Genomic DNA, 22,095 nt, shown 5'->3' on the forward strand with positions numbered 1-22,095 from the left:
ATGCTCTATATTTTAATAGGGGTTGGGGTATACAGGTATATGCATTTGTCAAAAGTATTCAAATTGTGTTTATTTATTTCCTTGGAAAAACTATGCCTGAATAAAAAGTTGGTGAAAACAATCACTAAAACAATTCAGGCCCAAAAGAGTTATTAACTCATAAGAGATCAAATATATTCTTTTTTAAAAAGAGAGTAAAATAAAACAAATCAAACCAAAAGACCTTGGGGTGATTCTAATTCGAAAATCTGTAGCCTTTAGGAAAATAAAGCAGGGTGAGGGGACTTATGTGGTAATTTGCCCAAATAACAGACCCTGTTACCTCTTCTATTTAACAAAAACATGTTCTTCACATGTATTAAAGAACTTTGAAAGAGGGGACTTACAAATGTTGGCAAGCAAGAAGATGCATATTACCTTGCATCCTAACAAAAAAATAGTAGTTAAATTAACTACTAAAAATAGTAGTTAAAAAACATTAAAATGTTTAAATAGTAGTTAAAATATTTAGTGCACCAATATATAAATTGACCTGGCTATTCAGAGTATGCCTACGTTAGACAGGATACTGTCTACCTTCACTCATTACAAACTAATTTCAACGTCAGTATAGCAAAAAGAAGTTTCAAAGTGGCCACAAATAAATAATTTCATTTACTAAAATGAAAGGAGAGGAAAGATAATTGGAAATAAAAAGAAAAAATTGACCAAATGTAAGTTCAGAAGCAAATGCAAGATAAAATACAATAAAATTTCATTAAAGTAGTACAGTCTTGCAGGATATAAATATAAAAAGCATCTCATCTGTTGTAAATATAGCTGAAATAAAAAGAATGAGCTGAATATTTTTATTCCACATCTGCAAAACTCCAGGCTTTCATTCATTTTTTTCCACAGATACTAGTGCCACTCTAACTCAAAAGAGAGGGGAGAGAATTTTTGAACTCAAATTATTTAAAACTATAAAGCTCCTTTTGTGTCTCATTTAGTATTTATGAAACATTACTAAAAATGTAGTAACTTATGGTTTAATTAATTCTAGTTATCAAAAAGAATGTTTTACAAAATAAATACTACAACTAAATCAACAGCAAAGAAAACAATCAGCTGAAATATTTCCTTACCACTTTTACAACACAGGGTGCATCGCTGCCCACCGATTTTGAAGAATTCACATCAGCTGTTTGAAAAAGTGACATATGTAATATCAGAACAAGAAGTCGCATTATTATAAATAGCCTGTTACTAACCCTTTATTAGTATTTAGATCTGTGTATCTATAACCTCTTAATAGAATAAATTTCAGTTCCCAAATGTGTGTCTCAGGATATCATTACTGTATATTTCATCAATTTTAAAATTTTTCACGATTTAATATGTCTGAAATTGGAAGGCATCTTACAATTGCTATCTTCAACATGATCAATTAAGTATGAAAAACTGAGTTAAAGACTTCTTTAATTCAAAAGTACTCATGGCCTTTGATATGCTAATGTATGCTGTGAATTCCCAAAAGGATGATGACTGATACAATTTCTTAAATTTAACAAACTAGGGAATCCTTTTAAGGAGCATTAGGAAGGTAAGAAAAGAGGGAGCTAAAGCTCTAAAAAACATTCGTTTGGGAGAAAAAAATTCATCAAGATCCACAGTTCAGGATACTGGCACGAGAACTTTGAACTGCCATCCAGAATAATTTTAATGTGGTATCATTTTACTTCATGCAAATAAAGGAGCACAGTTGCCCTGAAATGCTGAGTTAGGAATATAAGGTTGCCCATATTCATTAAACACATATTTTTTACCAGATACCTACTACATGCCCGTTTCCAGGAAATGGATTTAGCAGTAAACAGGAAAAAACAATCTCTACCCTTATGAAACTAACATTTCAGTGGTAGGACACAGACAACAATTAAAATATAAAGTATGTTTGATGGGAGTAAGTGCTAGAGAGGAAAAATTAAGCAGGAAGGGAAGGTAGAGAGTGTTGCAAGTTAGTAAGAGAAACCTCACTGACAGGGTGTCATTGAAGCACTGGTCTGAAGACTGTGAGGGAATAAGCCACGTAAATATCTGCGAGAACATTCCAGGCCGACCAGCACAAAGGCCCTGATGTAGCTGGAGAAGAGTAAGTGAGGTGGAAAGTAACAGGGGTCAGAGATCAGAAAAGCAGCAGAGAACAAATACAATGAAATGGATAGGTGACCTAAAGCTGTTGCTATGATTGAGATGGCGAGTCACTGGAAGGTTTTAAGAGAGGAATGGTAAGCTCAGACTTTGATTTTCTAAAGAATTCTCCAGGCGGCTTTGTGGAGAATGGAGGGTGGAGGGCAAGGGCAGAAGCAGGGAGATCAGTTAGGCTACTACAACACTCTGGGTGAGAAATGGTGGCGGCTTGAACCAGAGTGGTAGCAGACAAGGCGGTGATAAGTGGTCAGATTGTGGATGTATTTTTAAAGGAGAGCCAACAAGAATTGCTCATGAATTAGTTATAGAGGATAAGAGGGGGAAAAAGAGATAAGGATGACTCCAAGTTTTTGGCCTGAGCAACTGGAAAGAAAAAGTTGCTACTTACTAAGACAGAGAAAATTGCAGGAGGAGCTGGTGCTTTGGGGTGCCTTAAGTTTGAGATGCTTATTAAACATCCAAGTTCAGGTGTTAAATAGGCAGCTGACATACAAGTCTTGAGTTCAGAAAAGTGGTCCAAGTTGGAGAAAGAAATTTGAGAGTCATCAAGATAGAAATGCTATTCATTTAAAGCCATGAAAATGGAAGAACCCCTAGGGAATGAGTGCAGACAGAGAAAAGAAGAAATCCTAGGACTGAGCCCTAAGGCATTCTCACATTAGAAGCTGAAGAGATGAAGAGGGACAGGCAAAGGAAACCAAGAAACCACCAATCAGCTGGGAAGCAGCAGTATTGTGAAAAGGCTGAAGCTAAAATACTTCAGACTACAGAGGGAACACCAAGTCATAAAAATGGCTAAATGGGCAAATGAATAAGCCTGAGCTCCTTAAGGAACAGCCCCAAGGAACACATCACTTAGATACTGAATTAATAATAAAGCAAGGTTAAATTTTTTAAAATCAGCATTTAGTGCACAAAATATTAAAATAAGTATAGCATCCCAATAATACTGCACAATTCGAATGAGAAAAGGGGCAAAAGGGAAGTTCAATAGTTCATTCAAACAACACATACTGCAAAATATGGCAGGCACTAGGAAAACAATAAAAAGAAGAACTGTCTCACTGCCAAGGAGGACATGTTTATCCTGGAAGAAAGAAAAGTAATTCAGGGCAGCATGGAAAGTACTATGAAAGGGTTAACAGAGGGGTATTATACACAGATAGCACCTGCCCTAAGCTCAGCTTTGGAAAAATGAAGCAAAAGAAGAATCACACACAAAGATCAAGAGGCAAAGGGCAGCATGATAGTCAAAGAACAGATTTTTGAGGAAATAAAAGGGATGAAGAGAAAAGTTACATAGGGACCAAACTACGTGAAGGGTCTGGTATGCCATTCTCAAAGTTTGATACTTTATCCTAAGGGCACTGGGGAGCCATTAAAGAAGTTTAAAATAGACTAGATCACTCGAGCCACAGCGTGAATAATAGGATGCAAGGGGGCAAGGCTGAGCAGAGAAAATTCACAGCCATAGTGAGAATCCAGACAAGACATGAAAATGACCTGCACTAAGGCAGTATCAGCAGAGATAGAGAGAAATCAATGGATCTGAGAAGTCAGACAGTTAAAGCAACAGGACCAGATGAAGTACTGGGAACACGAGTGAAGCAATACTTGAGAATGCCTTCCCAGTCTGGCTTGAGAGGTGTCATTCATTCAGATACTCCTCTCCTGATCATAAGAGAATCACGAGATGAAAGAGGATGATATAAATTTTAGACATGCCTGTGGGTCATCCAAATAGAGATTCCTTATAGGCCACTCACTGGCTATGGGCTTGGACTCAGGGGATCACGTCCTTAGCCACAGATAAAAGATCTGGAAATCAGCAGTAAAGAGACAGTAACATAAGCCAAGAGACTCGATGAGATCACTTGGAGAGACTAGACAGAAGGAAAAGTGAGCCAAGGAAGGAAAGCTGGAGAACACAGAAGTACTTACCAAGATGACTTAGCATTGCCAGAGAGGTAGGAGAAAAACAGAGGTGAAAGTATTGTTATCATGAAAGGCAATGGAAGCAACTTTTATGTGAAAGAAAGATGAACAGTATCAAATGCTGCAGAAAGTATCTAAACAAAATTCAGAAGCAACCTTTCAGCAGAAAATTATCATTAGAAATTGCTGATGATCTTGAATACGGCTGTTTTGGTGTCAGTGGGCAGAGAGATAAAGTGGAGGCAGCAGTATTAAAGCAAATCCCTTCTCCAGGTTGATCGATCCAGGTTTTAAAAAGCAAAGTTTTGCCACAGAAATGTGTCAAACCATTTAGATTTAAAAAATATTATTAGGTGGCACTTTCTGATGATAAATACAAACACAAATAAAACAGCTAGCACACATGCAAAGCAAGCTGCAAATCTGCCAAAGGTTACAAAAGCAAACTAACTAATAATACAAAATGAAGAATTTGCTTGCTTTAAGACAAGTTCCCATCCCTAATACAGGATGTCCTAAGTCCACACATTCTGTGGTAGGGAGAGCTTACATTATCTGCCATCTCTAAATCACAAGGTCAAAAATATATACCTGGCTAATATAGCCCTAACCTTTCATGATTTATGAGGGCTTTCAGTTTAAGTCAGATAGCCTTGTTCACTGGAATGGGTTTGGTTCCAAACAAAACTAAAGAATCAACAACTATTTCCCCAAAGACAGGTGCCACTAACCTAGAGAGATTATAAAATACAGTAAAGTGCTGGTTTTTAAACTATGTTTCATGAACATACCTCTAGAGACTGCAGCTAACCAACTACAGCCCATTGGTCCCGGTTGAGTCAGACACCTCTTGAGTAAGAGCTGCTGCTCTTTCATCTATGTCAGTGGTTCTCAAACTTTCCCAGGCATTTGAATCCCCTGGAGGGCTTGTTCAATCACATTTCCTACAGGTGGGGATTTGTAGGTCTGGGGTGGGACCCGAAAATGTACAGCTCTACTAAGTTTTCACATGACGCTAATCTCGTATTAATATTAGTATTCTGAGTTAAGATGTTGCTTGAAAATAAAAAAGCGTTCACTGCTAAAAATAAAATTTTATAAACCGCATGGCAGAAATCAAACAATTAAATCAAGATTAGAGGTGGAGTAAGAATATATAACGGAAAAGTTAGAAAGAAATATCAAAAACAATCATGAAATGCACTGTATCACTACTAACACTCCTGGTGAAGCAGACAGCTTTAGAAGTCATCATGTAAAATATTTTTTAAATCAACCAATTAGTTAACTTACAGAATCCCAGGGTTCCACAATGGGTCCCCCCAGATTTCAGGGTAAGTATGCTAATTAAATAGCACATTTCAGGCCTAATATGCAACTTCTAGGTCATTCTCCTAAATTCCACTATGATGACTATTAGGGTTGCATCAAAAGAGAAGGTAAATCCACACCTATTAAAGATCTGAAAATCTCCAAATTAAACCAAAACAAAGGGAATACATCCTAATTGGGTGGAGGTGGGGAAAGAAAGCTATGGCTTTCTTTGGGTCTCAAAGGAGATTAATATTATATAGAATATCTTAAAAATCTAAAGCCATATGCTCACTAATGACAATATTACAGATATTTTATCCTGTTTCTACTGTGATTAAATCAACTGTCTTCTCCACTCCCAGGTCACAGATGCATTTTTGCCTAATTATACAATATTTTGTTGACTGTAGATTATTAGAAACATCCTGTAAAAGTCTGCAACTAAGAAACTATCAATATTTTGATAACAAAGCATATACATCTTCGGACTGACAATTAGAAGTAGTCATACACTTACCAAGATATATACAACCAAAGCCACCTTGGCCAATGGATGATCCTAGTTTCCATTCCTTTTTGTTCATGTCAGTGATTATCTCCCCGGCTGCAAAATGTTCTGCAAGACGTCTCTTTGCAGGGCCCTGTCTTCCAGCTTGAGCTGCTTTTACACGAGGCATTTTCACTATAATACAAAACAAAGCAACATTCAATACTATAATCCTAGAAGTGCTAAAAACCTTTTCACTAAGGAAAGCTTCTGTGCAACAAAGATGCTATTCAAATTCCTACTTACTCCAAAACTTAAATAAAGGACATCTGTTAATTATAATTTATACGTGCTCAATCCTTTTGATTATCTCTTAACTTAGGAGAGGAAGCAATAAATAAAATGATCCATGCAATTACTTTCAAGAAAATATTTAAAGTTCCAGTGGTATAACATCATCTATGACTAAAAATGCTATTTAGCAACAACAAAAGAATTGCTCTATGAAGCTGAGGGGGAAAGGTACATCCAATTAGAATGCATACTCTATACAAATGCAATGAGGAGTTTACAAAGGTCAATGTTGATGGGATAAGAACACAATAGACACTGAAAACACAAGACAGTTAACATGAGAGGAAAGGGAAAGAGTATTTATGGCAAGACAGTAGATGCTTTACACATAGGCTTCCATCCATCCTCAGGACTCCATGAAGATTACATTATCATCCCCATTTTACAGATGACAAAATTAAGGCTCAGCCAAGTTAAGCAACCTGTCCAAGGTCACATACCTACTAAGTGGCTGAACAATAGAAATCTGCACTGAGGATTCCCTGGCTCCAAAGCCTCACCAACATGACCCACAATTGCAAAAGTCACCATAATGAAGGAGTGACCAGGAGAAATTACGGCTGTTTAGTCATTTGGGTTCACAGAAAAGGCAAAGCTGGTGATATCCAGCATTTGTATGTTTCCCTTCTCACCAACTATCCTTTTGGAGATGAATTCCTATTTACTTTACTTACTAACAGACAAGCTGAGCATAGCATTCATGGAGAGCAGTGTTTCACTGCGAAAAGAGCACAGGTCTATAACGAAAAGACCTAGATTCGAGTGTAGGTATGAGGCCAGTTTTGGGTGATCTTGAACAAGTCACTTCTCTCTGGGCTTTAAGTGCCCTTAGACATAACTTACTTCACTGAGTGAAGGAAGGGTGGGTCAGGAATGGTGACCAGCAAGGCTAGCAAGCTGTAGAGTAAGGGCCAAGTTCTTGGGCAAGGGTATGAACCCAGTGGCCCAGAAAAAAAGGAAGTAACACACTTAAGACTGAAGAAAAGAAAGCATGAACCAGACTGTGTGTATGTGTGGTGTGTGTGATTTCAAACTCTCAGATTAATCTATTTTAATCTATTAATTGAAAAAGATTTAAAACAAATAGTTTTTAGGATCCTATAGTTCCCTAAAACTGTATTAGAGATACAGTAAAGAGGGTGATAAGAGTTGTAAGGTAGTCTGCAACATTTGAAATGGCTATTCAGCTGAAAGATGTCTGTTAAGATCCGACAATTTGCATAAGTAGTTTGGTTTTGAGCCTAGATATTCTAAATACATACATACTACATTAGATTGGAAATTGTTTTAGCAAATATCCACCCATATCACTCCACATACACAAACTCCGTTTATGCAAATGCTCTTTATTAATTTATTGGGGATTTTTAAATTTAACTTTTTCCTACAGAATACTGATGCATCTTCATTGTCTAAATCTTCTCTAAGTTAACAAAAGAATCTTCAAAATGAGTGTGTCCGTTATTTCTTCATATCAACTAATTCTCTTAATATGTTTGTAATCATTATAAAACTTTCCTGAATGGAATTTCAGGTGTAACCATGACAGCCCAGACTCAAAACACCAAAAAAGGTGACTTTTAGAGCTACAGTAGATTGCGTAAAAGAAATAACTAAGCCACACAGTACTTCCAAATACTAAAATGAATGCCTTCTGAATTTTATCCAGCTTTATCAAATCATCAGAGTAATGTCCTATTTGATGAGTTCCTTACTGTAAGAAGGAACTGTCTTCCTTATTAAGACAGTTTAAATGCTTTAATTCAAAAAGACTTTCCTGAACTTACAAAAAAAAAAAGTGAAACCCCAAAGTGAAAGATCACACCACATACTAATCAACCCAGAATGACCAACACTAAGACGCAGCCTAGTCTAGTAAAATTACTGAACTTAATAGTAAAAGAAAATATTCTTTGTGCATGCAGGCCAAAAAACGATAGTTTATAAGGAAAGTAAAATCATATTGTCATCACTTTGACAGCGACATTTTATGCCAGAAAAAAAAAAAGGAAGTAACATACTTAGGACTCAAGGAAAGAAAACCTGAACCAAAGAGTCTATACTCAGTTAAATTTCAAATCTAAAGACTTCAAAGTGTTATCAACACGGAAATGGGAAAAGGGAATAAGAATCTACTAGAGAACAAGCCTCAGATATCTAAAATCACTAAAGAAAAGCCACTATAAGAGCTGACAGTGAGCAGTAAATACTTATTTGTAGAACTGAGTTTCAACAAGGGTTATAAAGGAGAGGCTAGAATAGATAATGGGTATATGTTCTGACAATGTGGACATAGTACAATCGCAAAAAAATGGGAAAACATGCAAAAAAAATCAACTTTTCAGTAATCATATTGTGGTGATACTTAGTTTTGTTAACTGCAGCTACTGTGGTCACAGATGTGGAATAACGCAAATGAATAATTATGTGATGTTTTAATTCTATCATCACTGTGTCCTTAAAAATCAGGATTCAAATATGGAAGAAAAAGGATGCAGCTGAAAGAAGAGGTAGGATTATATTTGAAGTATTTTTTTAATTCAGAAGGTACGTTATCTTTTACAGAAACTATATACACACACACCTTTGTATTTCCTAGCCCCATTCACAAAAAAAAGCTTAGAAACAATAAACAACCCAATAGCAATGAGCATCCCTAGTACACAAACGGTATTCCTGAAATACCATTTCCTGTTAAAAGAAACCAGGTTCCTTGAAGAAATGACTGATTCCAGGTCTGGAGCTGGAAATGTACAAGATAAACCTGGAACACCTCGTCATTTCTAGATGTCAAGGAAGCTATCAAAAACTACTAGAGTTATGTCAAATATGTCTAAGGAGTCAACTTGAAAGATGTTCCCACTACCAAAGATGAGCCAATTTGAGTCAATAAATATAACCATAATGGACTGAAACACACAAAATGGGTAAAACCAAGAGTTCATAATAGTAAGAAAACTTAAGTGGTCATCTCTAGAGGATAACAGGAAACCACTCAATTTTGAAAACCAGTAAATAAAGGGAAAGAATCCAGCATCTATCCTTTCTTTCTTACATGAATTGTACCACTGGGTAACCAAATAGAAGATGAAGAGAAATTTCTCCTTACAGAAAAATTTCAGCTAATAAGTGAATAAGAATGGTTTTAGCTTAACACTAATTCCACCTCCTAATGCATTAATGGATCCAGACATTGTGCAATGATAGCTACTAACATCAAAATATGAGCTATCCAGACATTATATGCCTCCTGATAAAAAAACACGCCACTACCCATAAAGTAATCCTGCGAAATAAGAAATAAAAAATAAACGGACCCTGAATATGATTTAGCCTATCAAGTCACTGGATACGAAGGGAACAGAAGAATATGATAAACTAACACAGGAATGCAATCGGCAAAATCCTAACTGCGGGAAGCCCTACAGTGCATATAACACCATTTCTTCAACAAATAAAGGGGGGAAAAGAAGAGATGAGGGAGAAGAAAACTAGATTTAAAAAGACTTCAAACAGGGCTTCCCTGGTGGCGCAGTGGTTGAGAGTCCGCCTGCCGATGCAGGGGACACGGGTTCGTGCCCCGGTCCGGGAGGATCCCACATGCCACGGAGCGGCTGGGCCCGTGAGCCATGGCTGCTGAGCCTGCACGTCCGGAGCCTGTGCTCCGCAACGGGAGAGGCCACGACAGTGAGAGGCCTGCGTACCGCAAAAAAAAAAGACTTAAAAACAACATATCTAACAAAATCTGGCAAATCTAAACCACAGTGTTTAGGGATGCATATCTGAGTGCTAAAACTATAAAGAAAACGATTACCATAAAAGCTAGAACTTACTTTGGGGGAGCATAAGAAAGTTGTGATTAAGACGGGGCACATGGTGGGCTCAGTAATATCCCTTGACATAGGTGGTGGTTATAAAAGTACCTTCTAATTCATTTGGTCTATATTTGTTTAATAAGATTTTCTGTATTGTGAAATATTTTATGGTTTTTAAACATTAAAAAATTACTGCTCCTATAATTAACAATCTCCAAAGGATCAAAACTGGAAATCTTTTCATACTCCATGAGCTTGTCCAATCACACACATCCAAAAAAAAAGAAAGAAAGAAAAGTCTCCAAAGTAAAATCTGTACTTCATTTCCTGTGAACTATTAAGAGCCTTTTGCTTTTTTATTTATAGGCACTTCTTATATATTCTATATATATTAAAGAAATTAGCTCTTTACATTGCAAATACTTCTTCCAATTTATTTATCTTTTAATACTGTTTATTTTTAGCTTTTGGGTTTTATGTCATCCTTAAAAGACCTCTCCCAGTCAAATTTCTTTTTTCAAACATCTCCATGTTTTTCCTTTAGTTATTTTACGGTTTCATAAAATTTCTTGGTAAATTTTTTATCTGTCTACACTTATACTGGTATAAGACACGAGGTCGGAATCCAGCTTTTTTTCCTTTTAGTCAGCCTTCCATACACATTAGGGAGATCCACAAGTGTTTGAGGAACTTAAACATATCAAACCAACCCAAGTAAACTAAGTACAGAAAAAGTTCATATAAACTTGTACAATGTAAGTCCTAGATTACGTTTCTTTGGAATGGAATGGAATGGAATGGAATGGACTGTTGGTTTACTAATTACTACTTGAAACTAACTTTATGCTTGGGTTAAAACTTCCCTCACACTTCTATCTACTCCACAAGAACGTGAAGAAGTCATTGAAATATACTCTGCTGCTCTGGTAGAAAGGGGCCGCTACAACACAAAATTTTCTTTAAAATGCCCCTAAATGAAACTCCCTTCCTCCCTTTGCACAAGTGGCTTCTTGTGGAAAAAAGATGCGGAGGCCTCCCTTCTGCCAGCCCTACAATTTTAGGCTGGCCACAGACAACCGACAGCTCAGAGGCTGGCTTCTGCTGGATGCAAGGGGGTGGTAATGGCAGTGGATTAATAAATAAGCATTTGGTCAATAACTCATCTTTTAAAATGTAGAGAGACACAAAAGACTTAAACAAATGCAGCTGGAACACCACACAGTTATGCAGGGCAACTTAACATGATAACCACCCTTTAAAAAAACATACTACTACCTAATTAAGGTTATGATTCTTAGAGTGTGCTGCTGGATTCTATTCACTAATATTTTATTTAGGAACAAAATTGATATTCATAAGTAAGACTGGTCTGTAGTTTGCTTTTTTCTAACATATTTATTTGTTTTGATATCAATATTATGCTCACTTCATAAAAACACTTTTGAAGTTTTTCTTCTCTTACCACAATATAAAGAGTTTACACAGCATTGGAATTACCTATCCCCTAGAAGCTGTGAAGATCTCAAGCCCGAGAGGCTGACGCACTGAGCGCTGGTAAGGGGGTGGAGCAAGTGGAGTTCTCACACATGGGCCAGTGCTTCAGCCATTCTGAAATCTGTTCTGCAGCAGCTGCTACCTGACCCAACAATTCCTCTTCTATGTATATACCTGAGAGAAATGAAAACATGTCCACCAAAAGGATAACAGCACCTTTAATCAAAATAGCGAAACACTGGAAACCCACATGTCCATCAACAGGAAAATGGACATAATAAAATAGATGAACCTCCCAATGCTAAGTTCAAAAAAAGAAGCCAGACACAAGACGAGACACTCATGATTCCACTGCACTAATCTGTGACGAAAGAAGTCAAACAGCAGAAACCACTGGGAGGAGGAAATGACTATGAGTTGGAAGAAGAAGGTTTCTGGGGATCTGGTCGTGTTCCATACCCCAGTCTGGGTGATATCTGAACTGTATGTTCACGTCATTAAAATTAATCAAGTTATACACTTATGATTTATTTCATTCTATTTTTTCAGTTATGTAAAATTAACACGGTAAATTACACAAACATTAAGTGTTGTAACAGGGTCCAATCAGGAGAAAAAGAAAATGCACAAGTAACTTAAACAAGAACGCTTAATATAAAAAGCTATTAATTTCTAAAAGGTGGTTGACTACTAAAAGGAGAACTCTAAGGAACAGAAAAGGGAGGGAGCAGATACTATCTACAAGGTTAAGGGAGAGAACACAGAAATGAACTCTTCACTGGAAAGGCTGTGGCTACAGCCCACCGGGTGGCAGAGTTCTCTAGGGTGCCAGCCGGTCCATAGGAATCCACCCGCTGGGGTCCTGGTGGAAGCAAGATACTGCCTAGCAGGGTCCTAAAGAAAAGTCACAGAGTAAGCATGCTGGCATCCATACCTTAAGAGAGGAAAAAAAAAGCACACTACAACAGCAAGAGAAGCCCCTTCCCCACTCTGCCTGCCAGTGTCTGTCCCTCACCCTCTACTGACTAACCTAACCTTGTGCTGGAGAAGAAAACATGTTTACAGGGTCTAGTTCAAGTATCACCAACAGAGCAAAAACAAGTGTATTTGGAGTTGAGAAGCAATAAATTGATAACCTGCACAAATGTATACACAGGTTGACAAACGTTTGCACATGCATACACACTTGAGAACCAACCACACTGATCAAGATACAGAACATTTCATCATGCCATCAAGCGTCCTAGGGCCCTTTTCTGCCAACACCCATTCCTGTTCTTCCCAACAAAGGCCAGTGGTTGTGCCCCTCGGGGTGGGCCACTTCCTTTGGAGAACCCTGCTCTGCCAGTTTTGTCTGAGATGGGTCTCAGACCTGAGAGGGCCACCTTTCAACATCCTCCCACAACCCCATCTGACCTTCACTGCACTTGGCAGCCCCTCTTATTTTCTGGTTCAGAGTAAAAGAAGTCTCCGAGTTTCAGAGAATATGAAATCGATGTGTCTCAAATCTCCTTGTTCCTTTTCAGAGGATTTCTGAAAAGAAGAAAGGAGAATTATTTAAAACCAGAAGTCCTTGCTCAAAAACTATAATAAATAACATGACCATAAACATTTACCTCAGTAAAGAACTTAAAATACTCATTGGAATTAAACAATTGCTTTAGTACATTATAGGTTTCTCCTAATAATGAAACCAATACCTACATTAAGGTTTCTATTAAAGAATAAAACGGAGGGCACAAACCTCTACCAAATTAAATCTTTCTGCATAATTTCTGCCCACCTGGAGCAAAGCAGGTTATGACGGCCAATCCAACAGAGAGATTTCAAAGAAAAGAAAGTTTACCGTCACTGACCATTACATAAACTGACTACTTCTTTTCTCACTGATATTAAATGAAATTCAGATGCAAGTGAAAAGCACATGAAAATGCAAATCAACACTGCCCTTTACTGAAATCACTTGCTGGTATATCCCATATTAGCATATTCACCAAAATTTAATTGTAAACAGAGTAATTATGGTACTGAAGTTATTAAATACACAAAGCAAGCTTGGAACTATACATATTCAAATAGAATTTCAGTGGCAGATCAACTTTTATATCTGAAACAATACCCTAATTAATAGTCAGCTCTGGTAATAAAATGGTCCTCTGTTTTTCAGATAACATTCCAAAAAAAGTTCTACTGTGAATATTAAAAGTTTTGTGAAAAGAGTCTTAAAATTCCAATAGCTATATTTATCACAATATGGTACTGTATTTAGACAACTGGCATTTTCCAAGTCCTGGATTCAAGTTTGGAATATTTTTTTTAATCTTCTGCTGAGGAGAGAAAAAAGCTTGAATGAATCAAATAATTCCACTTACACTTAATGAGCTCTATGAATTCATCATACCCAAACTGGGAAATTACAATGCTGTATAAATCCTGTCACATACTGGATGACTAGTCATAAATTTTCCCTAAAACAGGTATGCACGTAAGTTCCTTTGAGGGGGTCATATATTTTTATGAAATTTTCTTTAAAGTCATAAGCTTCTCTGATGTTTTAAAACTGTATAGAGACACAGTGATTCAAGGATAATTTTCACCATGCCATTAACATGGTACCAGCATATTCTCAGCTCCACTCTTTGTAGTAGAAAGCACTTTCTCACCCTCCCCTATCTACACTTGGTGAAATCTTTTCCATATGCAAAGATCTAGCTCTTTTTTTTTTTAACATCTTTATTGGAGTATAATTGCTTTACAATGGTGTATTAGTTTCTGCTTTATAACGAAGTGAATCAGTTATACATATACATATGTCCTCCTATCTCTTCCCTCTTGCATCTCTCTCCCTCCCACCCTCCCTATCCCACCCCTCTAGGTTGTCACAAAGCACCGAGCTGATCTCCCTGTGCTATGTGGCTGCTTCCCCAAAAAAAACAGTCATGAAGAATCTAGGGGCAAGATGGGAATAAAGATGCAGACCTACTAGAGAATGGACTTGAGGATACGGGGAGAGGGAAGGGTAAGCTGGGACAAAGTGAGAGAGTGGCACGGACATATATACACTACCAAACGTAAGATCTAGCTCTTCTGCAGTCAGATATGACCTCTGAAGCTTCAGCACTGTTCTTACCTCTTACTGCATTTGATAAATGTTCCCTTAAGTTTATGAACTCACTAGGTAAGAGAGCTGTCTTACAATACATTGCACTTGGTAGGATTTCAATAAATGCGTAGAATTATACAGCAGAAAGGTTAAGTTTCTTTTCCTCAAGTACCTGACATCTAACTTTATCCTTAATATATAATGCCATTCCTTTTAAAAGCCCAGCAATTGAAATCCATGTTGAACCCTATTTATTCTCCTCAAAACTGTAATTCCCCCTCATAACTCTCAACAGATGACCTCATCTGCTGCTTTAGAGAAAAAAGCCACAAACTTCAAGTGGAAATTCCTTTTATCTTTCCAAGACTCAAACCTACAAACCACCTGCACCCACTTCAGGCCTAACTTTACATCCATCCTATCCTCCTTCTGTGATCACAATTTAGGGAAGCCCTCCTCCTCCATCAAACATCAGCTCCTTCTTCACCTGCATCCCATCCCCTCCGACGTCCTGACATAAACTATTAATTAACCCCTCTGTCAAATGTTCAACATCTCCCTCAACTAGATCCTTCCCATCAGCTTTTAAATATGCTCATGGCTTGCCCATTGGGGGAAAAAAAAATGTTTTTTAACCCCCCTGCACTATCATCCTAACTCTCTCCTCCCTTTCAGCACAAAACCTGTACTTATGAACACGTCCTTTCTCCTCACCCTCCCCACAACTCACTCCATCCGGACTCTCCCTTCACAAGCCCACTCAAACTACTCTTGCTCAGGGCACTGAACCCGATGACTCGAGGAAGCATCTCATTTGTTCCGCTCATTACCCAGCAGTGCTCAACACTGTTGTTAATTCTTTCTTTCTTGAAACGTTCTTTCCTTTTGCTTTCACAACACAACACTCTACTGGTTTTCACTCTACTGTTTCCGGCCACTCACAGTCTAGGTATTTTGGGAGACACAACAGTGAGTAACACCTCATTCTTTCAAGGATTTTGTTCCACTTTTTGATGTATAGTTTTCCAGGATTGTATCATGCTAAAAAAGCAGACCACTGTACATGGTCTTACACCAAATACATCAAAATACAAATCCTATAAGAATAAATTACATAAAATAAAAACATGCCATTAAATAAAATTAAGACCTCTGGAAATAAAATTAATAGCTTTAAAATTAAGACGGAGGCATATACAAAAAATATAATTGATTGATATGAATATTCTTTAAGCTAACAGATCTGAAAAGAGTTGATAGTGTCGAAGAGATATCTGCACACCCATGTTCAGAGCAGCACTATTCACAACCACCAAAATGTGGAAGCAACCTAGGTGTCCGCCCACAGGCAAATGGATAAACAAAATGTGGTACAGATGTACAACACAGTATTATGCAGCCTTAAAAAAGGAAGGAAATTCTGACTCATAACATGGAGGTACAAATACAAGTGGTATTATTTCAAAGACTGTTCTTATACATGCTAATTACATAAATCTACTTGTTTTCACAGCAGTAAATAAAGGTTAACTGTGAATTATGTGAACTTATGAAGAAGAGTAATGATTTGTTCATACATTCACTCAACAAACATTTATTGATAATCTGCCACAGGCCAAGCACTTGTTCTAGGCACTTGCTATACTTCAAGGAACAAAACAAAGGTCCTACCATTTAACACTTATATTCTAGAAAAGACAGATAATAAAAGCTAACATAATGGGTAAGTTTTAGAGAATGGGTAATATTTTAGAGAATGTAGATGCTATGTTTCAAAAAAGAATAAAGTAGAGCAGGTTGGGGGGAGGGGATAGAGGACGGGGAGTGCAAGGTGACCGGGGGCAGCATGCAGTATTAACGGAGAGGTCATGGTCAGCCCCACTGAGGAGGTGAGATCTGAGCAAAGATGGGAAGGAGGCCACGTGAGTATCTGGGGCAGATATCCTAGGCAGAGGGATGAGTGGTGCAAAGACCCAAAGTTAGGAGCCTGTCCCGCAACCAGAGAAGAGTAAGGATGCCAGTGTGACTGGTGTGGACTGAGCAAGGGGAAAGAAGGAGGAGAAGTCAGAGAGGGAACACGGGAGCAACAGATCAAATGGAGCCCCGGGAGCCACCATAAGGACTCTGACTTTAGCAAAAGGGTAAACATAATATTTGGAACGGGTTTATACTTGCATTTTAATTCACAGTCCTTCAAATGAATCAAAATGAAGTCAAAATGAATCAAAATGAAAATCATACTCTGAACACTCAAGAAGAATTCTCCCACTGACCAATTTCTCACCAAAATTTTTACTTTTTTTTTATATTTCTGGTTAACATGTATTATTCCATCCTCAAAATCCATTTCATCTGTAGGCTAAACTTGATATCATGATTACCAAAATCTTAAGTGCCATTGTCACTAAAGTCACCTCAAGGTAGGAATGGTTTTATAATGGATCAACTTCCATTTCTCAAAAGTACGGGACAGGACTAGGCCCTATTCTCCCTTTAACTTAAACTAAGTTATTTGGTAGTGCTACTTGAGTAGATGGTTGCAACTTTTTGACAAGAAATATAAAACTTTTACCATTCTATGCCTCCTTTAAAATTTAAAATAAAAATAACACTCAAGGGCTTCCCTGGTGGCGCAGTGGTTGAGAGTCCGCCTGCTGATGCTGGGGACACGGGTTCGTGCCCTGGGCCGGGAAGATCCCACATGCCGCGGAGCGGCTGGGCCCGTGAGCCATGGCCGCTGGGCCTGCGCGTCTGGAGCCCGTGCTCCGCAACGGGAGAGGCCACAACAGTGAGAGGCCCGCGTACCGCAAAAAAAAAATAATAAATAATAGTAATACTCAAACCCACAGAATTCTATATTATTACAAGTCATAGTGTCTGCTTCATTAACTCATTTACTCAACAAATATTTATTGAGCACATACTCTGTGCCAGGAACTGTCTAGAAGATGGGAATAAAGCAGTGAACAAATCAGACAAAAATCTCTGCCCTCGTTGAGCTAATATTTTGTTTAGGAGAGACAGATAATTTTTTTCAAAATTAAAACATGAGCTACATCCAATGGTAATAAGTGCTAAAGGAAAAAAATAAAGCAGGGACATGGCGGGGGGTGGGGGGGCAGAGATGAAACCGAAAAGATGATCTGGTAAAGCGTCACAAGAAAGTGACATTTAAGCAAAGACCTGTAAATAAAGTGAGTGAAGTCAGCCATTCAGTGATCTAGAGGAAGAGCACCCCACACTGAGGGAGCAGCGAGTGCAAAGGCCGAAGGCCAGGACATGCCCAGCCTGTCCTAGCAGCAGCAAGGTGGCTGGTGCATCTGGCAGAGAATGAGCTCAGGGAGAACACTAGCTGGTGTCAGAGACATAAAAGGGCAAGGTGTGGCCATCACGTCCAACATGGAGGCCCCCGTAAGGACACTGACTTTGAATCTAAGTCAGATGGGAAATCACGGGAAGGTCTGGAGCAGAGAAGTGGCATGCTCTGACTTAGGTTTTCAAAAGATCACTCTGGTTGATGCGTCAAACAGACTGGAAGGGGGCAAGGCAGAACACCTACCAGTTATTACAATGGCGTTGCTACTGGAATAACCGCTGACTGCATTCATCCTTACTGAATAGTAAGGATGTCAACTTTTTACAAACTGACCTGATTTTAAGCAGCTAAAGAGAGGGGTACAGAAGAATGTAAGAGGTTTTTTAACTTTACACAAGCTACCCACCCCCAGAAAAACAAGTCTACAGTACCAAGTGGAAACAATCAATATTAGTGACAGATGGTCTAGGAAACATGCTAATCATCTCATATTCTAGATTTTCTAAGTTCTACCTTTATGGCAATTTAGTTCACCAGGAAATTAAACATTTGAACTCATTTATTCCAAAGGCATTTATAAAACACCTCCAGAATATGTGCTGGAAACTGTGCTAGGGACTGGAAATATAAAACCAAATAAAATGCAACCTTTGGCTTCAAGAAGCTGCACTTAGCTTCATGCAAAAACACGATCACACAGTTATGATTTAATATTACACCATCAGCTTCAAACAAGGATCAATAAAAAGCCCTCCAGGTAAAGAATGTTTCTGAATCCTTTGATAAAACTATTTATTAAAGACAGTGAGCAGTTGTACACATCAACTCTATTAGTTTCAGGGTGGGGAAAAAGTGCCTCTTCCAGTGATGCAACTTTTTAAGATATTAAGAGCTATGAAACTCCTGTTTCCCCTTTTTCAGTGGGTGCCTGGAAGTTCAGAGCAAAAGTATAAACTCGATTACATAACTATCCATTGTCAGAGGCAGTAATTCTCAATCCTGGCTATACATCATGGTTACCAGTGGAACTCTGAAACAGTAAAGGCCCTACTCCACAAGAGCCCCAGCATCTTCTATTTTAATCCTGCACAGGGGGTTGTGATGCACAGACTGGACCACTGGTCTAGATATAGTCATCCCTCATTATCCTCAGGGGACTGGTTCCTAGATCCCCTTGGATACCAAAATCCACTCAAGTTCCTTATATAAAATGGCATAGTATTTGCATATATTCTACGCACATCCTTCCATATACTTTAAATACTATCTAGATTACTTATAATACCTAACACAATGTAAATGCTATGTAAATAATTGTCCATGTGGCAAATACAAGTTTTGCTTTGGGGAATTTTCTGGAAATTTTTTCTCAAGTATTTTTTTTTTTTTTTTTTGCCGTACGCGGGCCTCTCACTGTTGTGGCCTCTCCCGTTGCGTAGCACAGGCTCCAGACGCGCAGGCTCAGTGGCCATGGCTCACGGGCCCAGCCGCTCCGCGGCACGTGGGATCTTCCCGTACCGGGGCACGAACCCGTGTCCCCTGCATCGGCAGGCGGACTCTCAACCACTGCGCCACCAGGGAAGCCCTCAAGTATTTCTGATCTGCAGTCAGCTGAATTCACAGTTGATTGAACCTGTGGATGCAGAACCCACAGATATAGAGGCCAACTGTATTCTGATACATCTTCCTTTCTTCATTAAGTCATTCATTTTCAATGTAAGGGCTCTATTACATACAACTCTATTGTATTAGAGGATTTTAGAAGTTGGGTAAAAAATATAAAATAGTGAATGAACGATTCAGAAGGAGCCTCCCCAAAAAACACCCTTTTCCCATCCCATCATATCCCAGGCCAAAAACATTTATCCATATTTCAAACTTATTTGAAATTAAGAAGTAATTACAGGGCTTCCCTGGTGGCAGAGTGGTTAAGAATCCACCTGCCAATGCAGGGGACATGGGTTCGAGCCCTGGTCCGGGAAGATCCCACTTGCCGCGGAGCAACTAAGTCTGTGAGCCACAACCACTGAGCCTGTGCTCTAGAGCCCGCGAGCCACAACTACTGAGCCCACGTGCCACAACTACTGAAGCCCGCGTGCCTAGAGCTCGTGCTCTGCAACAAGAGAAGCCACTGCAATGAGAAGCCCACACACCGCAACAAACAGTAGCCCCCGCTCGTCACAACTAGAGAAAAGCCTGCATGCAGCAACGAAGACCCAACGCAGCCAAAATTAAATAAATTAAATAAATAAATTTTAAAAAAAGAATTACATATTTTGGTGTAAATGGCTTCCTGCCAATCTACAGTAAGTCAAAGAATAAAATCAAATAGGAGATAATCAGTCAATAAAGAACTTCATCACCTCTTTTGCTAAATTACATTGTGAACAATTTGAAAGCAATACATCTAAGGACAGTCCTCTTACAAATGAGCCAGTTAATCAGAAGTTGATTAATGCATTGGTTTAGTGCTAAGAAATCATATGCAAAATAAAATACAGAATCTTGAGTTTTTATAGCCACTTCACAACAATACACAGGGTCTTCTTCATATATTTACTTTTACCCCACAAATCCTACAGTTGAGACAGAACTATAAGGATGACCACAGGAATAAAAGTAGAGTTACTACCAATACCATTTAACACAAACAACTGAGACACAGGAAGGTTAACTCAGTTCTGTTAGAGACACCCAATCAGTCCCCTGGTTTCACTCAGAGAACCAGGCATATCAATAAAAGTATGAAAAACATTCACAGCTGTATGGTACCCTTAGTAACACTAACAAAATAAGAGTCAAATGTAACACAATGAGAATTTAGACGTGAACCTCCAGAGATAATGATCCCATCAATTCATAGATTTATTTCTGAAAAACATTAAGCTAAACTCAAACTGTGATACAATCTTTAGAAGCAATTGTCACACTAGTCATGTTTTCACACTTAAGCTGGAAAGAACTAGGTGAAGACTCAAACTTCTAACTTGGAAAAATAAAGTGGATATCTTCACAGGAGAAAAATTTCTTCCTAGTCAGATTTTTTAAACTTGTATTAAAAAAATGATTAACATTAGATTATAAAAAGTTTTGGTATAGTGAATAAAATGTTTAAAATACAGTATCAAATGTACTTCTTCAACTTTTATTTCCTTTAAATGATTTCCAAAAGTTCTAAAAGAGGAAGACTAACTGCAGAATTAATTTTTAACTGAGAACACATAGTATGGTACAATTTCAAACACAATCCCGAGATACCTCACTGCCACCACTTGCCCCCAAAAAGGAACGATGTCATGAAGTTTTTGCTGTGCACTTCTTCTGACTTTTGATGCAGTGATTAAAACATCCATCCATGGAGTCCTAACAGGTCTCCACGAACCAACTATGAATAAGACACTACAGTAATATTTAGAAAACTTCCTGCTCTGCCCAGGCAAAGGCATCAAATCTAAGAGAAGAACAAGCTTGAAGATGCCAACCTCAAAGGGAGGTGGGTGCCTAGCTCCTTGACCCATAAGCCCTACAAAAAGAGCTGAAAGGAACGCTTTTTTTTTTTTAATTAAATTTATTTATTTTTGGCTGCGCTGGGTCTTTGTTGCTGCCGTGCAGGCTTTCTCTAGTTGCGATGAGCGGAGGCTACTCTTCATTGCGGTGCACAGGCTTCTCATTGCAGTGGCTTCTCTTGTTGCGGAGCATGGGCTCTAGGCACGCGGGCTCAGTAGTTGTGGCCTGCAGGCTCTAGAGCGCAGGCTCACTAGTTGTGGTGCACAGGCTTAGTTGCTCCGCGGCATGTGGGATCTTCCTGGACCAGGGCTCGAACCCGTGTCCCCTGCACTGGCAGGCGGATTCTTAACCACTGCACCACCAGGGAAGTCCCAGAACACTTCTTTATGTAAAGCAATCACAGGAACTTTTCTAAAATTAGAAATTTTGAACTATATTGCTAATATTTTTTATAACATTTAGCACACTTTGCCAATCCTGTAAATGACAGCTTTCCCATTAGTTCTCCTATTTTGGGGGCGGGGGGGCGGGTTGCAAAATTAACTACCAAACGTTGCTCGTGGTTAATTCTCCGGGTGTT

The 22,095-nt window shown here is 38.5% G+C and overlaps 1 protein-coding gene across 7 annotated transcripts in view; it reads right to left on the reverse strand.

Annotated features, from left to right (window-relative positions):
* The window catches only part of VRK1 (VRK serine/threonine kinase 1), a 78,056-nt gene that overhangs the window by 39,260 nt on the left and 16,701 nt on the right, over positions 1-22,095 (reverse strand). For 5 of the 7 annotated variants that reach the window (XM_060165437.1, XM_060165452.1, XM_060165412.1 and 2 more), the window contains exons 2-4: positions 13,006-13,122; positions 5,957-6,121; positions 1,125-1,180 (exon numbers count right to left, since the gene is read on the reverse strand). In XM_060165437.1, coding sequence (XP_060021420.1) covers positions 1,125-1,180; positions 5,957-6,116 — 216 coding nt within the window. In that variant the 5' untranslated portion in view covers positions 6,117-6,121; positions 13,006-13,122. Of the gene's footprint in view, positions 1-1,124; positions 1,181-5,956; positions 6,122-11,557; positions 11,764-13,005; positions 13,123-22,095 lie in introns of all 7 variants that reach the window. The other 2 variants (XM_060165421.1, XM_060165429.1) reach the window with 2 other exon arrangements.

Source organism: Lagenorhynchus albirostris, chromosome 1 (assembly GCF_949774975.1).
Source record: "Lagenorhynchus albirostris chromosome 1, mLagAlb1.1, whole genome shotgun sequence".
In the NCBI taxonomy this organism is placed as follows: domain Eukaryota; kingdom Metazoa; phylum Chordata; class Mammalia; order Artiodactyla; family Delphinidae; genus Lagenorhynchus; species Lagenorhynchus albirostris.